The sequence below is a fragment of the Nyctereutes procyonoides genome, unplaced genomic scaffold (genome assembly GCF_905146905.1).
Source record: "Nyctereutes procyonoides isolate TBG_1078 unplaced genomic scaffold, NYPRO_anot_genome, whole genome shotgun sequence".
In the NCBI taxonomy this organism is placed as follows: domain Eukaryota; kingdom Metazoa; phylum Chordata; class Mammalia; order Carnivora; family Canidae; genus Nyctereutes; species Nyctereutes procyonoides.
The window spans coordinates 36,943,056-36,969,736 of record NW_026575020.1 but is presented as its reverse complement, the minus strand read 5'-3'; the positions used below and the strand labels follow the sequence as shown (position 1 = coordinate 36,969,736).

The 26,681-nt window shown below is 54.3% G+C and overlaps 3 protein-coding genes across 6 annotated transcripts; 2 read left to right on the top strand and 1 right to left on the bottom strand.

The window, feature by feature from the left end:
- The first annotated feature begins 240 nt into the window (after positions 1 to 240).
- SET (SET nuclear proto-oncogene) lies at positions 241 to 7,350 on the top strand. The gene is made up of 8 exons (XM_055335760.1): positions 241 to 668; positions 2,217 to 2,274; positions 2,975 to 3,117; positions 3,465 to 3,568; positions 3,671 to 3,784; positions 4,362 to 4,532; positions 4,829 to 4,975; positions 5,558 to 7,350. Exons 1-8 carry the CDS (start codon positions 596 to 598, stop codon positions 5,579 to 5,581), a joined length of 834 nt encoding a protein of 277 aa, XP_055191735.1. The 5' UTR covers positions 241 to 595; the 3' UTR covers positions 5,582 to 7,350.
- A 3,832-nt stretch (positions 7,351 to 11,182) lies between these two features.
- Positions 11,183 to 22,531, top strand: PKN3 (protein kinase N3). The gene is made up of 22 exons (XM_055335197.1): positions 11,183 to 11,675; positions 13,788 to 14,028; positions 14,232 to 14,386; positions 14,857 to 14,968; positions 15,060 to 15,187; positions 15,412 to 15,595; positions 16,490 to 16,636; positions 16,719 to 16,828; positions 16,935 to 17,078; positions 17,451 to 17,526; positions 17,610 to 17,778; positions 17,972 to 18,074; positions 18,182 to 18,241; positions 18,526 to 18,588; positions 18,735 to 18,826; positions 19,190 to 19,366; positions 20,045 to 20,107; positions 20,208 to 20,284; positions 21,327 to 21,469; positions 21,559 to 21,666; positions 21,853 to 21,933; positions 22,029 to 22,531. Exons 1-22 carry the CDS (start codon positions 11,466 to 11,468, stop codon positions 22,239 to 22,241), a joined length of 2,856 nt encoding a protein of 951 aa, XP_055191172.1. The 5' UTR covers positions 11,183 to 11,465; the 3' UTR covers positions 22,242 to 22,531.
- ZDHHC12 (zinc finger DHHC-type palmitoyltransferase 12) lies at positions 22,468 to 25,821 on the bottom strand. 4 transcript variants are annotated; one of them, XM_055335186.1, is made up of 5 exons: positions 25,683 to 25,821; positions 24,124 to 24,260; positions 23,665 to 23,742; positions 23,309 to 23,475; positions 22,468 to 23,099 (listed from the first exon to the last, which is right to left on the bottom strand). In XM_055335186.1, the coding sequence occupies exons 1-5, from the start codon at positions 25,780 to 25,782 to the stop codon at positions 22,898 to 22,900; spliced, it is 684 nt and encodes a 227-aa protein (XP_055191161.1). In that variant the 5' UTR covers positions 25,783 to 25,821; the 3' UTR covers positions 22,468 to 22,897. The 4 variants fall into 4 exon arrangements, with proteins under 4 accessions (XP_055191161.1, XP_055191154.1, XP_055191144.1 ...); XM_055335179.1 differs by having other exon boundaries at positions 22,470 to 23,121; positions 23,309 to 23,528; XM_055335169.1 differs by having other exon boundaries at positions 22,476 to 23,121; positions 23,309 to 23,472.
- Between the last annotated feature and the right edge of the window lie 860 nt (positions 25,822 to 26,681).

Genomic DNA, 26,681 nt, shown 5'->3' with positions numbered 1-26,681 from the left:
GGGCCGGAGAAGGGGAGAGCGGGGGAGGGGAGCGCGGCGCGGGGGGCCGGCCCCGTACGTCGCGGCGTTCCTTCCTCCCGCCTCTCGGCCGGGCCCTGTGTCTCCTCGCCGCGGCTCCGCCCCCTCGTCCCGGCGCTCCAGCCAATGGCGGGGCGGCGCGAGCCTCTCCGGCCGGGGGCGGGGCGTGCGCGCGGGGCCTGGCGCGCCTGCGCCCTGCCGCCCGCCCCTCGCCGTGAGGAGGAGGAGGTGGAGGAGGAGGCGGCTCGGGGAGAGCGAGCAGCGAGCTGGACCGCGGAGCGTGAGTGAGGGAGCCGAGCCGCCTGCCCGCCCGCCCGCCGCCGCCGCCTCCCCTCCGTAAGCAGGAGCCCGGGCCGGGGCCCGGCACGCCGCCCCAGCCCCTCCCTCGTCGTCAGGCCGCGAGGGCAGCGCGCGCGAGCCAGGGGGAGGGAGAGCGAGCGAGCGAGCGAGCGCCGGGAGGAGGCGGCCGGACCGAGCGAGCGCCCGCGCGTGTGGCGTGAGGGGAAGCCGCTGCCCGCCCCCTTCGCCTTCCCTTCTCTCCCCCTCCCCGCTCCCCCCCCGACCGCGGAGCAGCACCATGTCGGCGCCGGCGGCCAAAGTCAGTAAAAAGGAGCTCAACTCCAACCACGACGGGGCCGACGAGACCTCAGGTGAGGAGCAGGCGAGGCGGGGGCCAGCCCGCGCCGCCATCTTCGCCGCCCGCCCGGCCCGCAGGCCGCCGGCGGGGCCCGGGGCGCGCGGGGGGCGCTGGGCGGACGGGCCGGCGCGCGCCTCGGCGCCCTTTTTTGTGCGCGCGGGGCCGGGGCCGGGGTGGCGCCGCGGCGGCGGACGGCGCTGCGAGGCGGGGGCGCTGCGGCCTGTTCGGCGCGGGCGGAGGAGACCCCCCCTTCCTCTCCCCCCTCCCTCGCTCTCCTCCCCCTCCCTCCCTCCCGAGAAGCCTCTCTTTATTGTGCTCCGCCATGATGCCTCGCTCCCATCAGCCGCCGCCGCCGCCACATGGTGCGGCCGGACGCGGCCCCGCGGCCGGGCCTCCGCGCGGCTCCCCCTTCGCACCCGGCCTGCGGGCGGCGCCCCCGCACCCGCACCCGCAGGCCGGCCCCGGCGCGGCCCTCCGCCTGGAGCTGGGGCGGGGTGGGGGCGCGGGGAAGCACGCGGCCGGCCTCGCACTGGGCCCGGGCCACCCGGGAGGATGCTCTGTCCGGCCCCGGGCACCCTTCCCACGTGGGGTGGCCACCCCGTCGCGGCAGAGCGCTGTGAAGCCTGGCGCGGCGGCCGGCGTGTCGGAGGGGCTTTACAATGGCTCTTCGCAAGCCTCCCAGCCTTGGCCGTAAAGGCTTTCTCGGCAGGGGGGCTGCAGAACCCGGGATGGTTACCGGAAATGAACCGCGCGATCGGGCCCCTTCACGCCCACTTAGCTTTGTAGGTTCTGCAGTCTTCACCGGACAAAAGGGTACCTCTTCCATCGCACACCCCCTTTTCCTGCTCTGCCTTCTGTGGTTCATAGTTTTCAGACTTCATGCTTGCTTCCTGTAAGCGTGCTCCAGAATCCTGTGGGGCCGCATCCGAGATAAGCCCGCCTGAAATTGGGTTGGAGGGGAGAGAAAGGTCAGGGTAGAATCATAGGGTTCTTATTCTGAGATGGTAAGGTCCTGTGTTTAGGATGGTCGGCGGATCCGAGGGCCCCTACCTGTCAGGCATGTCTGATGTCTTAATTGTATGTGATACTGAGCAGTATTTTCAACTTTGCGTAATAAGTGATCCTACTCCTGAGAATAAGTGGTGTTCTCGTTTTTGTTATGGTCTTGGGTTAGTGTCCGTACTGGAGTTAACAGCTGGCATCATTCTCTTACAGGTGTATAATGTGATAAATAATAGTAAGAATTTTTGAATAAGGCTTATTCCTTAATCTTTCGTGATAGAAACTTTACTACTGGTCTTTTTCTCATAAGGAAACTCTTCAAAAAGTGCTGCAAATATTTTGAGTAGCCTAGCAGATTGCATGACCTGTGAAAAGTCTTTTAATTAAAAGGTAATGTGTCAACTACAGGCATGAACACGTGGAGAGCTTGCCTTGTAGTAGGCAGTTTCTTTTTTAATAACTGCTTTATTGATACGTCGCATCACACACCCTGTTAATGTCAGGAAAACTGATTTTATATTCTAACTAGTATTGAGTCCTATACACCTTTTTCTTGCAGAAAAAGAACAGCAAGAAGCAATTGAACATATTGATGAAGTACAAAATGAAATAGACAGGTAAAGTTTTTTGTGGTTTACTTTGGAGACTTTAAGATGTAGCTTACAGTCTGGTAGTAATTGAAACTATGGTCAAATCTGTATCCACTGGCTAAGTGGAGATGATTATAACCTAGTTGGAAATATTTTGAAAGTTCAGTGTTATTTTTCTGTGAAATACTTTTATGTTTACTAAAAACTTTGAAGAAGGTACCTCGACCTTGTAAAGCTTGGGTTTGCTCTCAAAGGCTACAAGTTGTCTGAATTGCAGTGCCTGGACTTCTGATAGTTTAGCATTATGGCATCACTGTTGCTTCCACTTGAGTTATAACTTTGTTACTTTATTAGCAACTTTTTTTCTTTTGTAAGCTTAATCTGCTTGAGGTTGAAACAATTGAAGTTAGCCTGGTGATAAGAGTTGGTGCGGTAAATATACAGTGTTACCAAAAGACTCAGTTTGGGCACTTTTAAGAACTGTAAGTTATTGAGGGTGTCTATTGGTGAAGCAGATCAAATTGCCATCCAAGTTTTTTTGTTTGTTTGTTTTTTGCCATCCGAGTTTTGACTTGAGTCTCAAACGACAAAAATCCTAGGGGGTTTGGTTATTATAAATAAGTACTTTGTACTCTGCTGTAGCTAATAAGTAAATATTTTGGGTTTTTGGCAATTTTTTTATTTGTCAAATACCATCATTGTCAACATGGTTTTTCATTTGCTTCAGACTTAATGAACAAGCCAGTGAGGAGATTTTGAAAGTAGAACAGAAATATAACAAACTCCGCCAACCATTTTTTCAGAAGAGGTCGGAATTGATCGCCAAAATCCCCAATTTTTGGGTAACAACATTTGTCAACCATCCACAAGGTATGTTGTGGCAGAGCATTATTCCAGGATATGGGAGAGAGTGGAGGGACTTGGCTCGAGGACTTAGTCCAACATATTGGTTACGTGCAGAAATTAAAACACTCAGAGAAAGGAGGCTTTCATTTAATGCTTTACTTTAGAAGAGACTATTCTAAGTTGGGGTTCTCTTTGATTTCTTGGTTAAAAGATAGTGACAGCTCTGACACTGAGCCATCTGGTTTGCACTTAATGGATTTATGAAATCAAAGATGTTCACTAAATTTGGAAAAGTTTTTAAAGGCATCACTCTGAATTGTTTGTTAATCTTTGTTAGTGATACTCATTTGACCTATAATTTGCTGGTCTAGTGTCTGCACTGCTTGGGGAGGAAGATGAAGAGGCGCTGCATTATTTGACAAGAGTCGAAGTGACAGAATTTGAAGATATTAAATCAGGTTACAGAATAGATTTTGTAAGTATCAGTAACTCCTTGTTTGCCACTGTGGAAATGAATTGGAGCTTGGTTGGAAGAGCTGTTTGTATTGATTTCTAGTTCTCCAATCTTTTATTATAGTATTTTGATGAAAACCCTTACTTTGAAAATAAAGTTCTCTCCAAAGAATTTCATCTGAATGAGAGTGGTGATCCATCGTCAAAGTCCACTGAAATCAAATGGAAATCTGGAAAGGTATTTGAGGGATTGTTGGGTGAAGGTATCATTTTGTGTATTTTGGTTTAGTTGAACCACTTACCAATACTCGCTGCTTTGGTAACCTATATGTTCAATGCAGATCCTTAAAATGTATGAAAATCTAGTGTGTTTATGCCAAATACAATGCATGGAGCTATCAAAAATTAGTGCAAGGCTTTAAGGCTAAATTTTTTTGATTTTCATATTGGGGACTGAGGTTTTCAAATGCTTTGCTGCTTCCCAAACTGCATTTATGTCTTCATTTTAAGTGGTAAACCCATTTTAACTTACTATACTGCATTATGGTGGTGGTTGTCAAAGTGGAACTAATTTTGTAAAAAAAAAGCCAAATTCACGTGATATTTTTTTCAGGAAAAACTTGTACAAATTTGACAAGTCTTTGAAGACCTAGAATTTGAGGATTTAACTTTTGCTTAACTTTATAATTTGTTTTAGATAACAAGCGTAGCTAACATTCTAATGTTTCTCCACCCTGTTTTTGGGTTAAGATCTTAAGTTACAGGGAATCTAGGTATTATGGAGAGCCTGTGTCAAAAGTTCTGTCTTCATTTAGGATTTGACGAAACGTTCAAGTCAAACGCAGAATAAAGCCAGCAGGAAGAGACAGCACGAGGAACCAGAGAGCTTCTTCACCTGGTTTACTGACCATTCTGATGCAGGTGCAGATGAGCTAGGAGAGGTCATCAAAGATGATATTTGGCCAAATCCATTACAGTACTACTTGGTAAGTTGAGAGTGTGCTTTTTTTTTTTTTTTTTTTTTTGAGATTTTATTTATTTATTCATGAGAGACACAGAGAGGGAGAGAGGCAGAGATACAGGCAGAGGGAGAAGCAGGCTCCATGCAGGGAGCCCAATGCGGAACCCGATCCCAGGTCTCCAGGATCAGGCCCTGGGCTGAAGGCGGTGCTAAACGCTGAGCCACTGGGGGCTGCCCGAGAGTGTACTTTTTATTCAAGGTTGTACTTGTCTCCTTTGTTTGAAAATGAGTTCCTAAGGTAAGTTTTGTTTTGTTTTTAAGGTTCCTGATATGGATGATGAAGAAGGAGAAGGAGAAGAAGATGATGATGATGATGAAGAAGAAGAAGGATTGGAAGATATTGATGAAGAAGGAGATGAGGATGAAGGTGAAGAAGATGAAGATGATGATGAGGGGGAGGAAGGAGAGGTAAAAAAAAAAAAATTTGGTTAAGTCCAAAAGAGATCATCTCAAAAGAATTTTGTTATTTTGTGGGTTACATTTATTGTGTAATAGAACTGATCAACGGAGATAAGCTATTTTGTTGTCTGCAATTGAAGAGGACTTTAGTAAACTTCCTGTATCCATGATTTAAATATAATTACTTCTGATTTTGTGGTTAGTACTCTTCTTATCTTGTCCTTCCCTGGCCAGTAATTAATAAGGGTGATATGGACAGTGTAGCTGGTCAAATTCTGAGAAATCTAAATAGCAGATTTGTGTGTTTTGGACAAACATGAAATTTCTCATAGATTGGGATAGGTTGGTTTTTTGGTTTGTATTTGGTGTGAAAGGTCTGTGAATTTGGTGAGTGCTGAAAAGTAACTAATTTATCTGAGACCATGTCCCTGTGTCTTTCAGCTGAGATTTGATCCATACTGATTTATAGATTTGTAATATATGTCCTTATAATGTGGCAGTATGTTCTCTGGAGGTCTGTGTTTGTGTGAATGTTGAGGAATGACTTCGATTTAACCCTGAAGATTGACTGCCCACTTTTTTTTCTTACAGGAGGATGAAGGAGAAGATGACTAATGGAACACTGATGGATTCCAACCTTCCTTTTTTAATTTTCTCCAGTCCCTGGGAGCAAGTTGCGTCTCTTTTTTTCCCCCCCCCTCCTCTTGTGCTCATTCGCCCTGTTTTTTGAAGTCTCTTTTCTCTCCCTTTATACCATTGTTCTCAACTTATTTTGGGGGAAATACTTTGAGCAGAATACAGCGGGAAAAGAATCTCTACCCCTTTCTGTTCCAAATTCATTTTTATTCCTTCCTGTCTCAACAAAAACTTTATGGAATCAACACCACCGTGCTCTGTGGGAAAAAAGAAAAACCTTCTGCTCCCTTAGCTCTGCTGGAAGCTGGAGGGTGCTAGGCCCCTGTGTAGTAGTGCATAGAATTCTAGCTTTTTTCCTCCTTTCTCTGTATATTGGGCTCAGAGATTACACTGTGTCTCTATGTGAATATGGACAGTTAGCATTTACCAACATGTACCTGTCTACTTTCTCTTGTTTAAAAAAAGAAAAAAAAAACTTAAAAAAATGGGGTTATAGAAGGTCAGCAAAGGGTGGGTTTGAGATGTTTGGGTGGGTTAAGTGGGCATTTTGACAACATGGCTTCTCCTTTGGCATGTTTAATTGTGATGTTTAACGGACATCCTTGCAGTTTAAGATGACACTTTTAAAATAAAACTCTCCTAATGATGACTTGAGCCCTGCCACTCGATGGGAGAATCAGCAGAACCTGTAGGATCTTATTTGGAATTGACATTCTCTATTGTAATTTTGTTCCTGTTTATTTTTAAATTTTCTTTTTGTTTCACTGGAAAGGAAAGATGCTCAGTTTTAAACGTTAAAAGTGTACAAGTTGCTTTGTTACAATAAAACTAAATGTGTACACAAAGGATTTGATGCTTTTCTCTCAGAACAGGTGTATTTAATATGATTTTCCAAGTTTAACTTGTATAACGTATTGTCAAACTCTGTCACCCTGACTCCGTATTTTTTGATACGCACTTTGCAGGGTGACCTCAGGACTGTGTGGACTGAGAAAGGGATCTGAATCAATGTATTAATGCCTCCAAAGCCAGGAGCCATCGTAGGTGTAGTTTGCCATCAGTTTCTGAACTCTCTCACATCAGTCGTGATACCAGATTGCTCAAAACTGAGTTCTGATTATGTTGTGCCCTTGATTTGTGTCTCAAATTGGCATTTTTAAAAACGGGCCTTTATTGCCTGGATATAATAATAGTGCCTGCCACCACCATCAGACAGACCTGGTGCTCTAATGCCAAGTTACACACAGGGCAGTTACTGGCGTGTCTTCGTTGGTAGTATGAAATGTGGCCGAGAAGACAGACTCTCAGAGTAAGAAGTCCGTATTGGTGGTAAGAAACTCAGGAGTACTTTTGTCTCAAAGTACTAGCTATTTAGCATATAGCTCTCACGCGACGCCTGTCTGTGTGAATCCGGGTGAGATGACGGGCCCTGCTCTACTCAATGCCGTTGTGCATAGGATACCATTTTGGGAAGCTACCTAATGCATAAGCTTTTTAATGCTGTAAATTATAGTAGCTAAAATTAAATGCCACTTAACTTTTTCAGAGATGAATTAATGGACAGCCTGGTCAAATTCAAAGCTTTTTGATGTATAAAACTTTATAAACGGAACTATTCCATCGATAGGCAAAGTGTAATGAAAACCTGTCTAGATGGATAGTATGTAATTTCTGCACAGGTCTTGTTTAGTAATACATCACTGTATACCGGTCAGGAATCTTGCTCCAATAAAGGAACATAAAGATTTTTTTTGACTGGGGTCATTCTCCTTGTTTCCTAGAGACATGTTACTTGCTTTTGGATATAGATAAGGTAGTTTTTCTGTCTGATTTGCATTAGTAGTGACTGGGGAATGGGGGAAACTGCTCTTCAAATCATTCAGTGTAGGAGGGAGAAGTCTATGAAGGGGTAGGTATAAAGATCACAGAAAAGAAACTTCTTTGGAATGTGGTTGGTTCCTGAAGGGATCGAATATTTTCCTATTGAAGTCTCAACATTTAAAGGGACTCTTGGCTAGCAAAAATCCTCTGGTTGCTTGAATTATTTTTTTTAAAGTTTTTCTTTACCTTTTTAAATTTTATTTATGATAGAGAGGCAGAGACATAGGCAGAGGGAGAAGCAGGCTCCATGCACCAGGAGCCTGATGTGGGATTCGATCCCGGGTCTCCAGGATCGCGCCCTGGGCCAAAGGCAGGCGCTAAACCGCTGCGTCACCCAGGGATCCCCCAGGTTGCTTGAATTATTACTCATTAAGTAGGCCTGTAATTTTTGTTTCTCAAAGTTACTACTTACTAAATCTGATTTATGGGCTGGTGAGATTGGAGGACCATCAGTTATAGATCCTGTTTGTTTTTTTATAAATTTTATTTATTTATTCATGAGAGACACAGAGAGGCAGAGACACAGGCAGAGGGAGATGCATGCTCCATGCATGAAGCCCGATGTAGGACTCAATCCCGGGTCTCCAGGATCATGCCCTGGACTGAAGGCAGGCGTTCAATCGCTGAGCCACCCAGGCGTCCCTAGGTCCTTTTTAATCCAATCTTAAGATGTACATTTACTTTTGAGAAAGTGACTCAAAATAGCTCTTAAAGATAATTTTCTCTTAACTATCGAGATCACCTTTTAGATTGCCCTGTGCCTGCAAATCGTGCAAAGGAGTGCTGGGCTGTGAGACAGGAAGGTGGCAATGTCAGTGTCCTGGAACTTGCTACAGAGTAGTAGCAAGTGTGCTTTGTACCCAGTTGCAAGAGTTTTCAGGCTGGCCTTTGGGCAGTGTGTTTTGGAAAGTGCCAAATGAATGGCTTAAAGCTCCTTTGGTACAAGGACATTTCAAAAGAAAAAGGCAAATAATGGGTGCTGTAGTTTCTCTGGGAGGAGGGCATCTTCCAAAACTGCCAAACTGCTTATGAGGGAGTAACTACATGAATAAGGGCACAGGGGACAATGTATAGATAATGTATCTATTTGGTAATGTATCCTTAGAGTTAATTTCAAACCTAAAGGAATGTTCTTTTAGACCCATCCCTGCAGTTGAGGTTGTTTCTCCCAACATGTTCTGATTTCTAAAAGACTTAACTGTTCCCTGACCTCTGTGACAGGCCCTGCAGTTTCTCCCAGCTCTGGCTCTACAATGTAGAGTTTTAAACGTCCCCAGAATCTTGCCTGTCTCTGACTGACATGGGCTTTATATCTGGCCTGTTTTCTCTGGCCTGTCTGGCTGCCAGCAGGTATGGGTTTTTGACGTGATGGATTTGGGGGGGCCTTCTGGGCTTCAGAGGATTCCTACTCAGTTGTATTTCTGAATTAATTTGGTAGTTTTTACCATTACTGCTTTTCGACAACTGGTCTCAGGGTTTCACTTGGTCCTGAAAACAGGTTTGGCTTTTGACCAAAATTTTGGGTTAGGTTGCTATGAAAAGGCGGAATTGTTATAGAAGGTGAAGACTCAGGATTTCTGAAGAGCAAGACAAATTCTTTAGGAGATGAATGACTAGCCATTCCAATTGTTTAAAGAGGACATCTTGGGGATCCCTGGATGGCTCAGCAGTTTATTGCCGCCTTCAGCCCAGGGCGTGACCCCGGAGTCCCCGGAACGAGTCCCACGTCAGGCTCCCTGCGTGGAGCCCGCTTCTCCCTCTGCCCATGTCTCTGCTTCTCTTTCTCTGTGTCTCTCATGAATAAATACTTAAAATCTTAAAAAAAAATAAAGAGGACATCTTACATTAGGAAAAATTGCCCCCCCCACACACAATCCCAGCGTTTCGATTTGAACACGTGGCTATGTTCATGAAGACTTTAGAAGTTTACTTTTTAATAGGTCCGAGGGAAAAGACTGCAGTTTTGTGGTTAGAACAAGAATAGTGAATGGGGAGTGTGCCAGCTTGATTACTTGGTGATATTGCATACTCCCTACTACCCAAGGGCAGCAAATCTAAACATAGACGGATGTTTGCCATACCAGGAAGGGAAATATAGAAAGGAAAAAAAATGTGGTTTTTTTTTTTTTTAATGTGCCCTGCTAGGAAGTTTTATATTTCTTTGAGTTGATATTTATACAGTTTTAGCCGCCAGTTAGCTGGAGAGTTGTTTGCACCATTCACTACCCACTGGATGCTGAATGTGAAGGGAACTTCAATTTTCTTAAGAATTAGCAGTTTCATGAAGTACCATCAGAAAGGATGAAGCTATTTGGTCAGGCTTCTCCATCAGCCTAGGATTTGGTTTCCTTGTGGGTTTGCCCAGCCTGGGGTTCATGGATTCTACTACTTCTGACTTCCTTTCCTTTGTTGACCAGCGAAGCAGTAGAACACACAGCAAACTTGGAAAATCATTTTGACTTCTTTCACATAATTCAGCTTTATTGGCTGTAGTAGATAAATGATCCTCAGGATGGGAGAGAGACATTATGCTGAAAAGAGGAGCTTTGCTAGCTTGTTTTGTCCTTTCCCTCAGTCCTACGACTAGCAGTCAAACATTATGCTTAAACATTCAACTCAACACAACTTGATGACAACCCTCATTTATTTTTATTATTTTTTAAAGATTTGATTTATTCATGAGAGACACAGAGAGAGAGGCAGAGACACAGGCCGAGGGAGAAGCAGGCTCCATGCAGGGAGCCCGATGTGGGACTCGATCCCGAGACTCCAGGATCATGCCCTGGGCTGAAGGCAGGTGCCAAACCGCTGAGCCACCCAGGGATTCCCCTCAACCCCCATTTAAAAGAGCCTACTATGTGCTGTTGTCTAAGCCCTTGGCAACCTGGACGTGCCTCTGATTATGAAATTTAGGCATGCCCCCCACTGAACCCAGTTGCTCTTGCATATGTTGGTGTCATCTGCTTGATTTCCATTGCAGGACAACCCAGGACTGTCATGGCTTGTCAGTATCACCTTTTCCACTCTGGGGAGGGAGGGTGGTCAGAGCAAAGTGCAACTGACATGATTTCCTTCAGTAAAAGTACAGGAAGGCACCTGTTCCGAGTCATCAAATCAGCCACCTTCGATGTTTGATCCCCACTCACCTCCAGACCCTTGGGCCAGGCTCCTTCCAGTGAAGTCCTGGCACAGGGTGCCAGTTAGCACAGGATACCAGAATTCCTATACAGGCAAGCCACCGCCAGGTCAGTTGGTGCCCACTGGTCGGCTTTCCTGAAATAGTGGTTATTTCCTACGGCGTGTGTCTTCTGTTTGGGTGGATTCTTGAGGACAAGGGAAGCCCTGGCTGACCCAGAGAGCTCCACTCTGGTTGAGCGGTGGAGCCTGAGATGTTTGGTTTATTCATCCATGGTTTGCAATTTGGGATGGTTTGGGGGAGGCTTTACTTTCTTTGAGTTGCAGACGTTCTTATAGTAGTGACTCCAGACAGGGACAAGACTCCCTGAGGGTGACAGGTTTGGGATTAACCCACTTGTCACCAATGATCCAAGACGAGGAGAAAGTTCCGGGCGGGAACCAGGTGGTGGCAGGGCTCGGAGGAAGGGGGCTGAGCCAGCGCCACGGGCAGCGTCCCGCGGCCGGCAGGCGGCGCTGTCGCCCCCGACCACCCCTCTGGGCAGCGGGCGAGCCCCGGCCCGGGAGGTGTCCCTCCCTGCACTTCTATCCCGGGGCGGGGGACTGCGGCCTCAGGACGGACGCTGGGCCCCGAAGCCAGCGGGGCGTCGGCGCCTGGGAGACGCCGGGGCCTCGGCTGCAGCCCTGGGGTCCCGGGCGCCGGCCCTGGCGGCCGAGAGGCGGCGCTCATCCCGCGGCTCGGGCTCCGCTTCCCGGGAAGTTTCAAGTTTGAAAGTCCTGGCGGAGGGGCCGGGGCTTCCGGAACCGCAGTGGTCGAGAGGAGGGGCCGAGCGGCCGGAGCGGCGCCATGGAGGAGGGGGCGCCGCGGCAGGTGGACGGCGCCCGGGGAGGCCGGGCTGCGGGCGCGGGCCCAGGGGCCCGGGGAGCCTCGTGCACGCCGCGGGCACCCCGAGCTCCGGCCGCGTCCCCCAGGTCCGACCCGCATCCCCTCCCGGGGCCCTTCTCAGTCCCGGCCCCGGGCTTCGCTGCGCCTCGCAGGGCAGAGCTGAGCACGGGGGTGAGTCGTTCACGTCCCCTGAAAACGCCCCCAAATCTCCCCCTAGTGACTCAGAGCCTCTGGTCAGGCCAGCGCTCGAGCACGTCCCAATCTGCAGTCAGGGCCACCAGGATGGGCGCCAAAGTTGCCTAAAATCGGTTCTTCCCGATAGGACTGTAAGACCGATGGGAATCTACCTAGAAAGCAAAGGGGGGCGGTGGGGGCACACTGGGGCCGGTCCTGCGTGGAGAGGAATCCGTGTGTGCAGGGAGAAGAGAGCCCAGGAGGGGACCAGTCCCTGGGCTCTTGGGGGGGGGGGTCCTACCCGGATCACAAAGGCATGTGGAGGGCCTTGCCCAGCACCTGGGTGGGAACCGTCGCGTACACAGGGTTCTAGTCCAAATGGCAGGGAGGCTGGGATCCTGCCAGTGCTGGCAGTAGGTGCTGGTGGACACAGCAGCCAAAGCTGTGTGTTTGTTATTGGGGAGGGCGGGGTGGAGGTCTACTCAGAGCGAATGGGGTGGGGTCCCAGCTGCAGAGCAGCAAGGGAGAGGTGTGTATGTTCGCCCAGAGCAGACAGGAGGTGGGGGTATGCTCAAGGGTGGAGTGTCCTCCACAAGGCTCCAGTGCCCCCACCCCAAGGGCCTAGACAGCCCTAAGCACTGCATCTGCCCCCTCCCACTCCCTTCTTCCGGAGGTCCCTCCGCCTGTTCCAGCAGCGGCTTGTGCACATTTTCCGATTTCCTGTGAACCTCCGCCCAGCAGGGCAGCTGGGTGACTCAGGACCCCGGTGGCCAGGCCCCCTGCTCCATGGGATCTTTGTTTGCTCAGGCCTTTGGCTCTGGCCCTCTGGCCTAGGGCCCTCAAAGGATTTCCTGAGCCCCGCCCCTGCCCTCTGACTACCAGGCCAGCAGAGGCCTGGAGTAGGGGGGGGCCCTGAGACTGGGGTGACAACCTTTAACACTGGGCTCAGGAGATGGAGAGCCGAGAGGTAAGGTGGAAGTCCCGCAGGAGCCCTTGGGGTCGGGGGCATTGTGGGTTACTCTGGATAGAGGTCAGCTTTGGCACTGGTTGATTTGAAATGTTAGCTTCTGAGAAAGAGATTTTTCTGTTTCTTGCTCCCACCTGGGGTGAAATAGTGAGAAAGCCTCTGCTTCCTCCCAGTAGCTGAGCTGGGAATGGCCCCGGGAGACCTCCTCAGCCCCTCTCTGTGTCTCTGCTTGGCTACCTGAGGGAACATCCCTGGCCCCTACTCAGGCCTCTGGCTGCCCTCTCTGTGTGACCTTGGGTGGTTCCCTAGCCTCTTTCCTGGCCTCAAATTTGGCCCCAAATCTCAGAATCGCAGCCTTGGAGAGAGCATCCTGATTAAGCGTGGCTGGCAAAGGGGAAGGAAGGTGGCATCCCCTCTTCGGTGTTGTGACTTTGGGCACGTTGCTTAACCTCTCTGTGCCTCAGCTTCTCCATTAGTAAAATGGGGAGCATAACTATACCAACCTCATGAGATTGTCGTGAGGATCCACAGATCAGTGTCTGCAAAGTTCTGAGACAGACCCTGAACAACCCAGGGGTCTGGGGCACTGACACACCCCACCTGCCATGAGTTGCAAATCTGCGTATGACTTTTGACTCCCCCAGAACTTAACTACTAGTAGCCTACCAGTGACCAAAAGCCTTACTGATAACATCAACAATTGACTAACACATACTCTGTACGTTATGTGTATTCTATACTGTGTTCTTACAATAAAGGAAGCTAGAAAAAAGGGAAATGTTATTAAGAACATCATAAGGAAGATAAAATACGTTTACAGCCCTGTACTGTATGATCGAAAACAATTTGCTTATAAGGTGGACCTGTGCAGTTCAAACCCATGTTATTCAAGAGTTGCCTGTAAATGTTGACAATTTCTCCCTCTCCCTCCTCCCTAGTGGCAGAGGACAGGAGCGTGGGCAGGATGCCTAGTCTTGGGGTTTGCATCTGGCCTGGGGATACTAGCTGGAAAGTCAGAGATGCCTCCCAAGCCCTGGGTGTCCACCCTGGCTGCTGGGTGTGCCTCCCTCTCCTTCCATCTGTGGGCACCTGAGGCTGCTGGTGGCTGGGGACGGGACCATTATTGCTCTGCCCTTCCACAGCCTGGGGCCAACCAGCGGCCCCCGGAGGATGAGAAAGAGGTGATCCGCCGTGCCATCCAGAAGGAGCTGAAAATCAAGGAGGGTGTAGAGAACCTGCGGAGGGTAGCCACAGACCGCCGCCACCTGGGCCATGTGCAGCAGCTCCTGCGCTCCTCCAATCGCCGCCTGGAGCAGCTTCACGGAGAGCTGAGGGCGCTGCATGCACGCATCCTGCTGCCCGGCCCTGGGCCTGCTCAGGCTGGTGAGTGTGGAGTCTGAGTGGACCCTCGGGCACTCGGGGACAGGAGGTGCTGGGGAGGTCTACCCAGCCAGCTTCTCAACCTTGGTCCTGACCAATCTCATAGGCTTCTCAGGTGTCCCCCTGCCCAGGAGGGGAGGGGAGGAGACAGCAAGGCCATAGAGTAGGGGGCTCCTGGCTCTGCGTAAGGGCTTCATGTACCCTAGACTGCACAGAACCTGTGGCCCCGGGACCCCAGCCACCTGCAGAGCAGCCCAGGGCTCGGCACCTGGAGGCTCTCCAGAGACAGCTGCAGGTGGAGCTGAAGGTGAAGCAGGGGGCAGAGAATATGACGCATACATATGCCAACGGCACGCCCAAGGTAAGGCTCCCGGGGTCTGTGGGGAGAGATGTGGCTCTCGGATTGGTAGGGGAGGTGCTGCCCCAGCCCCTATAGGGAATGCAACCTAGCCAATGACCTGTTAAGGGAGACATAGTCTCAACCATTAGTCTGATAGAGGAGGCATAGCCCCAAATCTTAGCTTGGTGGGGAAGGCATGGCTTGGACCCCTAATTTAACAGAGAAGGCACAACTCAGTCTAATGCGGAAACCCCAGGCCCTGTTCTGGGTCTAATAGGGAAGGTCCACTCCCAGTCCCAACTCCCAGCATGATGTGGGGAGTTTGGCTCTGACATGATTGGAGAAGTTTGATCCCAGCCCTGTCTCATCTGGTGGAGGAGGCTCTGCCCCAGACCTAGGCTGATGAGGGAGGCTTGGCTTCAGCCTTGGTCTGACCAGGGAGGCCCTGGGCTGGCCTGGGTGAGACGAGGGCATACCTCATGACCCCACAGGAGAGGAAGCTCCTGGCAGCTGCCCAGCAGATGCTGCGGGACAGCCAGCTGAAGGTGGCTCTACTGCGAATGAAGATCAGCAGCCTGGAAGCCAGTGGGTCCCCTGAACCAGGTGAGGCTTTGAGAAGCTGGGAGGGGCCGGCCGGCCGGGCCGGGCTGGGCAGAGCAGGGCATGGGCCTCAGAGCTGACTGCCTCCTCCCAGGTCCCGAGCTGCTGGCAGAGGAGTTAAGACATCGGCTGCATATTGAGGCTGCTGTGGCCAAGGGTGCCAAGAACGTGGTGAAGCTACTGGGTGGCCAGCGGACTCAAGACCGGAAGGCCCTGGCCGAGGTCAGACTGTGACGCCCTCTCATCCCTGCCCCTCTCTGCGTGCTGCTTTCCACGCCACCCTCTGCACTGCGGGATGGCTGTGCCGGGTGGGAACAGGGAGCCCACTGTGTCTAGACCTCGTGGCGGCCAGGGCGTGTGTGTGTCTCCAGGTGGTCCGAGCTGCTGTCCCCAGCCCCAACCTGTGTGTCATGGGCCTGTGCCCCCTCCCCGTATCTGCCCTGCAGGCCCAGGCCCAGCTCCAGGAGTCCTCCCAGAAACTGGACCTGCTGCGACTGGCCTTGGAGCAGCTGCTGGAGGGACTACCTCCTGCTCATCCTCTGCGTGGCCGGGTGGCCCGGGAGCTGCGGACGGCCGTGTCTGGGAACCCTCAGCCTTCAGGGGTGCTTGTGAAGCCCACCGCCATGACAGGTAGCCAGGAGTCCCTCTCACCTCAGGGCTCCCCTTTTCTTGCAAAGGGTACCCTGAAACACAGAGGGGGAGGACTTTGGAGAGTTTTGATTCTGGTCCCACCACCCCCTAGCTATGTGAACATGGGCAACAGACTTCCACTCTCTGGACTCAGTTTAATGTTCTGTCAAATGGGGATGATAACAGCACCTACTTTGTAGGGTTGCTGTGAAATTCAGTGAGTTGTCGCCTGTGATGTGCTAGGCACAGTGCCGGCATCGTCCAAACATGGTCGGTGAAGCTGTTATCAAAATGAGTAACCATGATGGCAATGTGAAGAGTGCTAGTGTTAGGGGAGCTCACAGCCCTGGAGGCCTTTGGTAACCAGTCCTGGGCAGTCTGGACTACTAGAAAGTTCTTTCTAATCCCTGAGCTGAATTTGTCTGAATTGTAGCTGAATTGTAATCAACAAATAATTTAAGCATGCTGACTTTGGAAACCCTGAACTTCCACGCGGGACACAGTGCCAGCCAGAGAGCCCGGCACCTTCCTGCTCAGAGCTGGTTCAGGGTTGGACGGGCCAGCTCCCATTGTGAGCAGAGCTGAGAAGGAATCAAGGAATGCTTCCTGGAGGAGGTGGTGTCTACATGTAGCCTTGAAGGGCTTCTGGGAGTTGGCCAAGTAGACAAGTTAGGGAAGGCAGGGCGGGGGTATGGCTTGCTAAAAAGGCCTAGAAGTTGTCTGGCTACTTGGGGCCACCCCATATCCTGTCACCTGGCTAAATACCCCAACTAATGTGGGCAAGGTCTGGGTTCAGACATCATTGAGAGAAAGTAGCTTTCCTGCGGTCCCAGGGGACCTGGCTGTGGCAGTGAGAGAATGGCACTGACAGTGTTTCTTGCGTGCTTCCCGCAGGGACACTGGAGGTCCGCCTCCTGGGCTGTGAGCAGCTGCTGAAGGCTGTCCCCGGACGGTCCCCGGCAGCTGCACTGGCCGGGAGCCCCTCCCAGGGCTGGCTCCGGGGCAGGGCCAAGCCTCAGCGTGGAGGAGGAGATCTGGCCAGTGAGTAGGGGCTGCAGGGAGCTGGGGGCAGCAAAGGACCTCCGCTCCTTGCTGGCTCTGAGCCCCCTATCTGGCCTGGCAGGTGAGGTGATGGCTGTGCTGAAAGTGGACAATCGTGGCGTGGGCCAGACTGGCTGGGCGCCGGTGGCCAAGCAGTCCTGGGACCAGATGTTTATTGTCCCCCTGGAGCGGGTGAGCCCTGGTGTGGGCAGGCATGACCTTAGGCCAGGGGGCGGAAGGCCGGCCAGGTAGGGGCATGTGCCATGCCCCACTCCTCAACCTGGCTCTCCCAACGTAGGCCCGGGAGCTGGAGATCGGGGTGCGCTGGCGGGACTGGCGGCAGCTGTGTGGCGTGGCCTTCCTGCGGCTGGAGGACTTCCTGGACAATGCCTGTCACCAGCTCTCCATCAGTCTGGTGCCACAGGGGCTGCTCTTTGCCCAGGTGCTCCAGACCCTGCCCTCTGACCCGACAGGCCCCAGCTCCGTCGGAGTTAGAAGGGCCTTCAAAACAATGTGACTCATCCATCCACACGTAGGAGTGGAAACTGGGGCCCCGAGGGAGCAGGGCTCCAGGACTATGGGTCCCCAGGCCTTGTCTGGGGACTGCATGGGAATCTAGAGGCCCACATCTTGGTCCAGACTATCTGGCCTCATTTGCGACCCTGGACAAGTGCCTCTCTTCTCTGGACCCCTCTGGCTCTTGCATCATTGATGCTGGGGGCTCAGGCCAAGATCCTGGGAACCAGGGAGGTACCCTGATGGCAGGTGGGATGGGAAGGGACCTGTCTCCAGCCCTGCCCTCTGCCCCCTGCAGGTGACCTTCTGTGACCCTGTCATTGAGAGGAGGCCCCGGCTACAGAGGCAGAAACGCATTTTCTCTAAACGCAGAGGTGTGGCCAGGAGAGAGCTGTGCAGTTAGGGGGCAGGGCAGGGGCTATTGGGGGCCCCAGGACGAATCCTCCTTTTGTCCCAGGTCAGGACTTTCTGAGAGCTTCCCAGATGAATCTCAGCATGGCGGCCTGGGGACGCTTGGTCATGAGCCTGCTGCCCCCCTGCAGCTCCCCAAGCACAATCAGCCCCCCCAAAGCATGTCCCCAGACTCCAGCCACCCCCCGGGGAGCTGCCGACCCTGCCTCGCCCAGGTGAGGAGCCACCCCGCCTCAGCCGCCCTCTTCTCTGCCACATCTGCCTCTCTCCAGGTGCAATTGGTGTTGTTCTGTTCCCGTCACTCACCCTCTGATCCTCCATCTGTCTGTCTCTGGCATCGCCGTGTGTTTGTCCCTATGGCTATTCCATCTGCCTGTGCCCTGCCATGTGTCTACTTTCTCCACATAGTAATGTCCCACCCAAGAAGAGCCCCTTGGGAGAAGAGATGAGGCCCCCGCCCAAGCCCCCACGCCTCTACCTGCCCCGGGAGCCAACCTCCGAGGAGATACCGGTGAGGGGGTGCTGTAGCCCCGGGGGCTGCCCGGATAAGGGTGGCAGGGCTGGTGGGACAGAAGGAAGCCCTGCTCTGCTCTGCTCTGAGCCCCTCTGCCCTCACAGCGCACCAAACGCCCCCACATGGAGCCCAGGACGCAACTTGGGTCGTCTCCTCCAGCCTCAGTCGCCAGGTACCCCCGGCAGGCCCACTTTTATCTTGAGACATCTATCTACTCACTTGGGTGTTTGTGTGTCCATTCAGACATCATGTGATATTCCTTGCTCTCAGATTCTTACTCACTAAACCCACATTTTTGAGCTCCAGCTGCATTCCAGACTCTAGGAAACCACTGTCCCAGGAACCCCCACCCCCATCCCCAGGCTTTGTAGCCTCATTGGTGGGGACAGCCCGGGGCTGGGCACAGAGAGTTTGGAGCATCTCTTGTCTTCCTATGCCTCTCTTGCAGGAAACCCCCCGGCTTCAGGACTTCCGCTGCTTGGCCGTGCTGGGCCGGGGACACTTTGGGAAGGTAGTGGGCTGAGGTGGGGAACTGTGTGGGGGGGTGAGGAGGCCCCAGCACCTTAGCTGGGAGGATGCTGTGATCCATGGGGTAGTGGGGTGGGGGAAGCTTCCCTGTGCTGTCTGCCTGAAGCCCAAGCTCTCTCTGGTGCCCAGGTCCTCCTGGTGCAATTCAAGGGCACGGGGAAATACTACGCTATCAAAGCGCTCAAGAAGCAGGAGGTGCTGAGCCGGGACGAGATGGAGAGGTGTGTAGTCGGGCCAGTGGGCACCAGGCCCCGGAGGGGACCCCGGATGGCTGGCCTGGCCAGTGGCACCGGAAGGCAGCTGAGTGCTCTTGGGGCTTTGAAGAGGTGACCTCTGGGGCTGGCCAGTCCTGGGCTCTGTCTTTAGCACCTGCAGTTGTTAACCATGTGCCCTTGGGCAGGTCCCCTCTTCTCTCTGCCTGATATGTAGAAATCATCACTCTCACTGTAGAAAGAAATCATCACTCATCAAAGTGCCTGGCACTTTGACTGAAGGCCCAGAGAGCCGAGGGTGTTGTGTGGGTGGCAGGGCACAGCCAGCAGAGGTCTTCCTTCCCTCCAAATGCCCCCTCCCCCCCACCACAGCCTGTATTGTGAGAAACGCATCCTGGAAGCCGTGGGCCGCACGGGGCACCCCTTCCTGCTCTCCCTCCTCGCCTGCTTCCAGACCTCCAGCCACGCATGCTTTGTGACAGAGTTTGCACCTGGTGGTGACCTCATGATGCAGATCCATGAGGATGTCTTCCCTGAGCCCCATGCCCGGTGCGTTCCCATCTATCTTGCCGCCTCGTCTAGCAAGCCTTCCCCGGTTGCCTCTGCCCGCTCCCTTCATCCTGCTTCCCTGAGGGTACGCGGCAGCAGAGGAGCATGTGGAGTCAAGGAAGCCTCGGTTCAAATGCTGGTTGGCAGCTCTCATAGATTGTCACAGCTTTGTAACCTTGGGCCTCAGTTTACGTCACTGCGAATGGGGCTGATAACTATTTCTCAGCTTTGTTGGGTAAGATGGACACAATGTTTATAAATTGTTGAGCACAGGAGCCAGTGTATAGTAAGTGACTGGCATCTGGAGTTATATCTTGCCCACCAGAATGCAGGCTCTGGAGTCTGGGTCTGCCACTAGGGGCCTCACTGCCCTAGAGTCAGTTCCTCTTTTTAGAACAGATGTGAGAAGCATCAGCTGCAGGTGGCTGGGAGGATGTGGGAGGGAGTAAGGCGTAAGAACACATGGCATCATTCCTGGCATAATCGAAGGGTAGGCCACTGTCTGGAGAAGCACCTGCTCTCTGCAACCCCCACCCCTGGTGTGGGCTCCCCTTGGTCTCTCATCCAGTCTGACTCTGGCTGGGACATCCAGAGATGCCCAGGCCATGGCCATCCTGGTGTCTCCCTGCCCTGCCCCCCGCAGGCCTGGGCCTGAGCTTCCCCTGACACCACCCACAGGTTCTACCTGGCTTGTGTCATCCTCGGGTTGCAGTTCTTACATGAGAAGAAAATCATTTACAGGTAACTTGCCCTGGCGGTACTGGGGGCGTAGGTGAAGGGGCAGCAGCTGCCTTCCCCCGTGATGTTCCAGGGCCCCTTTGGTCTGCCCCTGCACCCTCAGGGACCTAAAGTTGGATAACCTTCTGCTGGATGCCCAGGGTTTCCTGAAGATTGCGGACTTTGGGCTTTGTAAGGAAGGTGAGTGCCTCCCGTCCAGGATCCCCTGTCCACTGATCTTGCCCAGCACAGGCCAGCAGGGTCATTGGTGAGTGGCCCCCACCCCAGCCTTCATTCTAGGAACCAGCTGGACATGCTGGTTTTTCCTTCTCAGCCCTAGAGCCTCTTTTTTTTTTTCTTTAAGATTTATTTATTCATGAGAGACAGAGAGAGAGAGAGAGAGAGAGAGAGAGAGAGAGAGAGGCAGAGACCCAGGCAGAGGGAGAAGCAGGCTCCATGCAGTGAGCCCAATGTGGGACTCAATCCCCTGTCTCCAGGATCACACCCTGGGCCAAAGGTGGTGCTAAACCCCTGGGCCACCTGGGCTGCCCAGCCCTAGAGCCTCTTAAAGAGCCACAGCTTGCCCTTAGCCAGAGGGAGAGACTGTACTCAGAGTGGAAGAGGGCATCAGGGACTCCTGGGTGGCTCAATGATTGAGCCTCTGCCTTTGGCTCAGGGCCTGATCCCAGGGTCTAGGGATCGAGTCCCACATCGGGTTCCCTGTGAGGAGCCTGCTTCTCCCTCTGCCTATGTCTCTGCCTCTCTGTTTCTCATGAATAAATAAATAAAATTAAAAAAAAAAAAAAGGAAGAGGGTACTGGATTCTCCATTTCCTTCATGACCTTAGCATGGAAGCTTGCCTGGGGCTCCACTTCTTCCTGTCAGGTGGCATAGAAACCGCTCCCACGGGATCCCTGGGTGGCGCAGTGGTTTGGCGCCTGCCTTTGGCCCAGGGCGCGATCCTGGAGACCCGGGATCGAATCCCACGTTGGGCTCCCGGTGCATGGAGCCTGCTTCTCCCTCTGCCTGTGTCTCTGCCTCTCTCTCTCTCTGGTGTGACTATCATAAATAAATAAAAATTTTAAAAAAAAATTAAAAAAAAAGAAACCGCTCCCACCTCTGAGGGCATGGGGCAGGGCTCGGTGTGGGGTTCGGTACCTGAGGTCATAAGGGTTGGCTGTTCATTCTTACACCCACTGAGGTGATGTGGATGAGATGCAGCAGGCCGGCATCTGGTTTGCAGGAATCGGCTTTGGGGACCGGACAAGCACCTTCTGCGGCACCCCAGAGTTCCTGGCCCCAGAAGTGCTGACCCAGGAGGCCTACACACGGGCCGTGGACTGGTGGGGCTTGGGTGTGCTGCTCTATGAGATGCTGGTGGGAGAGGTGAGTGCCAGCCCCAGGCTGCTGGGGCCTGCAGGTTGGGGCGGGGTGGGGGTGGCTCATGCACCCTGCTGAGCTCTGTTCCCCCGCAGTGCCCATTCCCCGGGGACACTGAGGAGGAGGTATTTGACTGCATCGTCAATGCCGATGCCCCATATCCCCACTTTCTATCGGTGCAAGGTCTCGAGCTAATTCAGAAGGTAATCACTGCCGGGGCAGGGGCGGGGGCAGGGTGGGGCTGGGCTGCCGCTCTGTGGCTCGCAGGCTGCCCCTTCACCACCCATTCTCTTGGGGGCCCTGTGGCCCAGCTCACTTGGGGTACGTGGGGAGGCGGGCAGTGCATGGGCCCAAAAGCGCCCTCCGTGGGCCTCTGTCCTTTTGCCCAGCTCCTCCAAAAGTGCCCGGAGCAGCGCCTGGGGGCTGGTGAGCAGGATGCAGAAGAGATCAAGACCCAGCCTTTCTTCAGGGTGAGTGGTCCTGGGTGCCTGGCACGGTGGGCGGTGGCGCAGGGCCACGTGGGCTGCTGTTCTGCCATCTCAGGCAGCTCTGCCCTCGCCCCCAGACCACCGACTGGCAGGCCCTGCTCGCCCGTACCGTCCGGCCCCCCTTCCTGCCCACACTGTGTGGCCCTACGGACCTGCGTTACTTCGAGGGCGAGTTCACGGGGCTGCCACCGGCCCTGACCCCGCCGGACCCCCGCAGCCCCCTGACTGCCCGCCAGCAGGCCGCCTTCCGGGACTTCGACTTTGTGTCAGAGGGATTCCTGGGGCCCTGACGGCCTCTCTGGCGAGTCCACCCTGTCCGCCCAGCTGCTTGCCCTGCTCTGGAGGCCCGGGCCTCACAGGTTCTCTGTGGGTCTCGGGCCTTGAGGTGGTAGCGGCGGGGCTGCTGTGGGGGGTGTTGCTTGGTCACTGGGCAGAATGTTCCCTCCTCCCTCACCCCCACCCCAGCTCCCTCCTTCACTGAGACCTGGACCAGAAAGGGCAGGACAGTGAGGAGCAGTTTGGTTTGGTATTTTTTTTAATACTTGACTCGCTTTATGGATTATTAAACTTATAAAACTGTGCACTGGAGGCATCCTGGTGTGTGGGAGGCCTCCAAGCCCAGGTTGCTGGTGCCTGAGCCCCCCACAGGTCCTCTGCCTCCCCTTCTTCCTTTGGAAGGCAGAACTGCCCACTGAGGCAGGGGTTCTGTCGTTCAGCTCTGCTCTGAGGCCTGGGAGGAGCGAGCAGGAGTGAAGAACCCCAGGCTTTCCGAGGGCTGACCGCAGCTGGGTGCAGCCCGTTTGGTTTTCAGGCACAGGATGGTGGCCTTCCCTCCCATGACCCTAAACAGCCTGGCTGCCGCCCTCTTCCTCCTCCTCTCCCTCGGCCCAGAGGGCCTCCCAGGACCCTGAGGGCCATCCGCAGAAGAAGTGGGCCAGGTTGCGGGTCAGGCCGCGGTCGAAGGGGTTGCTGGGGCGCTGGCGGAGGTAGGCAATGCGGTGCGAGGAGATGAACTCCCAGGTGGTGGTGTTACTGGCCACCAGGTAGAGATGTGAGGCGAGGAGCAGGCTGGCCACCAAAGAGAAGACGGAGAGCAGCAGGAAGGTGGCAAACAACAGCCCGCTGGACCGCAGCCATAGCCCCCAGGGCTGGAAGAAATGGAGGCCAGACCTGCAGGGCAGGATAGAGATGGGGACCCAGGCTGGGGGAGGGCAGGGCGGCCCCAGGGAGCCCCGGCGGGCAGGCCTCTTGGGAGAAGGTTGGAGGCCCTGGACAGAAGAGGGAGTCCTGGCTCTCTCCACCCTGCAGGCACATTGCTGCGGCCCTCCCCCAAACCCAGGGCAGTAGGGGAACCCACCATGCCAGGTACAGGCCCCACAGAAGCACCACCAGCTGCAGCGCCAGGTAGGCCACGAAGAGTGGGTGGTTGCGTTCCCCCACGCAGTTCTCCATCCAGGGGCAGTGGTGGTCGTAGCGGCGCACACAGCGACGGCACTCCCGGCAGTGCCGGGCCCGCAAGGGCTGCTGTGGGCAGGGAGGGAGGTGTGCTCAATGCCAGCTCCCCTGCGGGCCCAACACTGAGAGAAGTGATGAAGTTATGAGGCTGGGGCCTCAATCCGGAGGCCTTCCTGGATGAGGCCACGGCACGGGGGCCGGAGGTCAGGGAGTCTTGGCCCAGTCCCCACGCCCTCCCGTGAAGGTCCCTGCACCCACCAGCACCAGGCAGTATCTGCAGCGCCGAAGGGGGATGGCTTGAGGAACCATGGCTGTCTGCTCCTCCTTGGCCTCCTCCTGAAAGTAGGAGATGGGGCATAAGATGGGGTCCCCTTGGGAGGCAGATGCACAGGTTTTCCTTGGGGACTAGCTCATTTCTGGGTATGCATGGGTGGGAACCCATCCCCTGCATAATGGAGTGGTAGGGTGAGGCAGAGAGCTCCGGTCCCAGGGAAGCCCCGTGACCTCTGCCACTTGTATCTGCTCCCTGGGCCTTGGCGATTTCCTCATGGTAATCGGATGTAGGGGATGGGGTTCTAGGGCTGCTAAGAGGATTCACTGAGGTGCCCCCAGAAAAGCGCTCTGCACAGATCCTGCCATGAGATCATCACAGCAGTCTTGGGTGTCCTGTTGGTGGGAGGGAGAGGGTTCAGGCACACACTCCCCCACCCCAGTTACCTGGGGCTGGGGCTGGACATTCACATAGCCTGGGTCCATGAGCGACACGGCCAGGTAGAGCAGCAGGGAACCCAGCACGAGGAGTAGGAAGGTGAGGGGTAGGAGCAGCTCTCCCTGCTCTTCCCACTGCCGCAGCGCTGGAGAGGCCAGAGGAGGAGAGTGAGTCTGGGGCCAGAGCCAAACAGGAGGAAGCTGTGTATAGGTGTAGTTGGAGGTGGGGACTGTGTCCCTGGCTGAGCAAAGGCTTGGAGATGGGGTTTAATGAGTGGTCAAGTGTGGACACTGCATAGGGTACAGGAGGGAGAAGTCTGGGCCCAGCAAAAAAAAAAAAAAAAAAAGTTCATCTGCATTTTATCTGGAGGGCAATAGGAACCATGGAAAGTTATAGGGACAGATCTGTTTCTGAAAACCCTCCTGCTGCTGGAGAAAAGATGGATGGGGGAGCAGGGGGAAGCCTGGAGACAGAGTGCCTATCCAGGAGGGAGAGGAGGGTAGCCAGACAGGGATACTGGCAGGAATAGTGGAGACAAAAAGATGGGTAGATAAGGGGTGAGGCGGTGAAGGGGCCAGACTTGACTGGATGTAGGGGAGAGGAAGGAGGGGTCCCTGCCTTGGCTCCATGATGGTGAGACCAGCCAGGTCTGATATGTGCATGAGACGGAGACAGAGGAGGACCAGGCCAGGGAAGGCCCAGCTTATGGGGGTGAATCAGGATTTGGGGGGGGGGGGCGGGGGTGAGGAGTGAGGGGCACGCACAGGACAGTTAGATGACAGAATGTGGACAACTCTGGGGCCCCTTGATTGTGAAAAGGAGCAGAGAAGGAAAGATGGGTTGGGGGTCCTTTTTGATGGAGAGATGGAGCAGGTTTTTAGGCTGAAGGGTGAAGATGGTGGAAGAAGCCTGAGAAGGTCGTGGGAGGAAAGTGACAACACCCCCCAGTCCAGGAGCTGAGGCTGGAGCAAGGAGAGGGGAGTGGGGCTACCCTTGCAGGCAGGGAGGGTGGCTGAGAACTTGGGTTGGAGGCAGCCTGGCAGGGGAGAAGAGGGGGAAGATGTTAGTGGGGTCGGGTCAGTGGGGTGGATGAGAACCTGGGGGCAAGAAGTGAGTATGGCCACTCCCCTTGGTGTTCAGGACAGGGAGCCTGGACCAGGTTAGCTAGTGGCCCCTGAAGTGGGCCGGATGCCAGTCCTTGATCTACTAGATCCTTGGAATCTTACGGGGGGACGGTTGGGTGTCAGCTCCCGGGAAGGATCGGGTGGGTCCCGGGATCAGGGGAGACGGGGGCTCAGGTCGGTCGTCGGATCTGGTGGGCGCGGGATGAGTCCTGGGATGCACAGGGCATCTGGCAGGGATCAGGAAGATGCTGGGACTAATTAGGGACGAACTGGGTACTAGGCAGAAGACAGGTGGCTCTTGGAATGATAGATGGGGAGGAGGCTCAGGAGCTGGCGGAAATGGGGTGAATCCCAGGATTTCTGGGGTTTTCAGCAGGAGACCCAAACGTCTGGGAAATCACGCGGGATCGGGTGGGTCCGGGGTCGCGCGGGGTCCGGCTCACCGGTATCGTGCAAGAAGAGCACCAGCGTGATCCCCCAGGTCAGCACAGTGTGCCCGGTCCGCACCAGGACCCCAGGACTGAGGAGCGCCCAGGGCGCCATCTCCTCGGCCCGGGGCCCCACCCGGAAGAAGCGCCTGGGGGGGCGGGCCCTCTGAGGGAGAGGGGACGCGGCCGCCCGAGGATTGGTGGAACCAGGGAGTGGGCGGGGCCTGGCTGGGTCGGGGAGGCTGTCTATTGGATGGCAGCTGCGCCCGAGGAAGCCCTCGAGCCAACAGGTGCCTGAAGAGGTTGAGGGCGGGGCCGGCGCGCGCGCAGCTGGTAACTCCCCCAACCCCAGCCCCAGCCCCCACCAGCCAGGTAGGTAACTTTCGAAAGCCGGGGAGCAGGCGCGAGTGTCGACCCCGCCCCCTTGGGCTCTCACCCCGCCCTCCCCAGCGTTACTGGCTCGCGCATGCGTACAGGTCCCCGGGCGCTTCCACGTTCAAGGTGTCTGGTTGTGGCTCCAGGTCGTGGGATTGCGCCGGTTTCAAGGATGCGGCGACTGAGGTCTCTACAGGGGCAGGACCCGCCCGCGGTTGCTCTGTGGTGATACCCATACTTCCTTGCTATTCATTTTTTGACACTGCAAACCGGATGAGCGCAAAGTGGTCGTCCGTGGTGCAGATCCTGGGTACCAGGGGCCCAAGTGGAGTCAGAGTCAGAAATATCAGCTCTGCCCCCTCCTACCTGTGTGAGCTTGGGCCAGTTACTGAACCACTCTGACCTCTGTCTTCTGTCTATATAGTGAAGACTGGTGATAGCATCCCCCCCTGCCAAGGTGGCTGGGAGGATTAAAAAATGCCAAGTACAGTCAGTGTCTAGTATGGGACTGTCCTCTCCCCCTCTATAAGCCGACACCTCACCCTGCCAGAAGGACTTGCCCACCAGAGGCTTCGGGCTATTCTAAGACAAAATCTCATCATCATTCAGTGTTCACACTCCTTCAACTGTGTCCCCGAG

What these genes read in the sequence shown, in the direction of transcription:
- SET (XM_055335760.1), top strand. Translation starts at nt 596, where the DNA reads ATGTCGGCGCCGGCGGCCAAAGTCAGTAAAAAGGAGCTCAACTCCAAC. An exon ending in ATTTGTCAACCATCCACAAG is followed by an intron (nt 3,118 to 3,464) that starts GTATGTTGTGGC and finishes TTGCTGGTCTAG; the next exon opens with TGTCTGCACTGCTTGGGGAG. An exon ending in ATGAGGGGGAGGAAGGAGAG is followed by an intron (nt 4,976 to 5,557) that starts GTAAAAAAAAAA and finishes TTTTTCTTACAG; the next exon opens with GAGGATGAAGGAGAAGATGA.
- PKN3 (XM_055335197.1), top strand. Translation starts at nt 11,466, where the DNA reads ATGGAGGAGGGGGCGCCGCGGCAGGTGGACGGCGCCCGGGGAGGCCGG. An exon ending in CAGTGGGTCCCCTGAACCAG is followed by an intron (nt 14,969 to 15,059) that starts GTGAGGCTTTGA and finishes GCCTCCTCCCAG; the next exon opens with GTCCCGAGCTGCTGGCAGAG. An exon ending in AGACCCAGCCTTTCTTCAGG is followed by an intron (nt 21,934 to 22,028) that starts GTGAGTGGTCCT and finishes CCTCGCCCCCAG; the next exon opens with ACCACCGACTGGCAGGCCCT.
- ZDHHC12 (XM_055335158.1), bottom strand. Translation starts at nt 25,782, where the DNA reads ATGGCGCCCTGGGCGCTCCTCAGTCCTGGGGTCCTGGTGCGGACCGGG. An exon ending in GCAGATACTGCCTGGTGCTG is followed by an intron (nt 23,476 to 23,664) that starts GTGGGTGCAGGG and finishes CCCTGCCCACAG; the next exon opens with CAGCCCTTGCGGGCCCGGCA. An exon ending in TGGGGCCTGTACCTGGCATG is followed by an intron (nt 23,122 to 23,308) that starts GTGGGTTCCCCT and finishes CCTGCCCTGCAG; the next exon opens with GTCTGGCCTCCATTTCTTCC.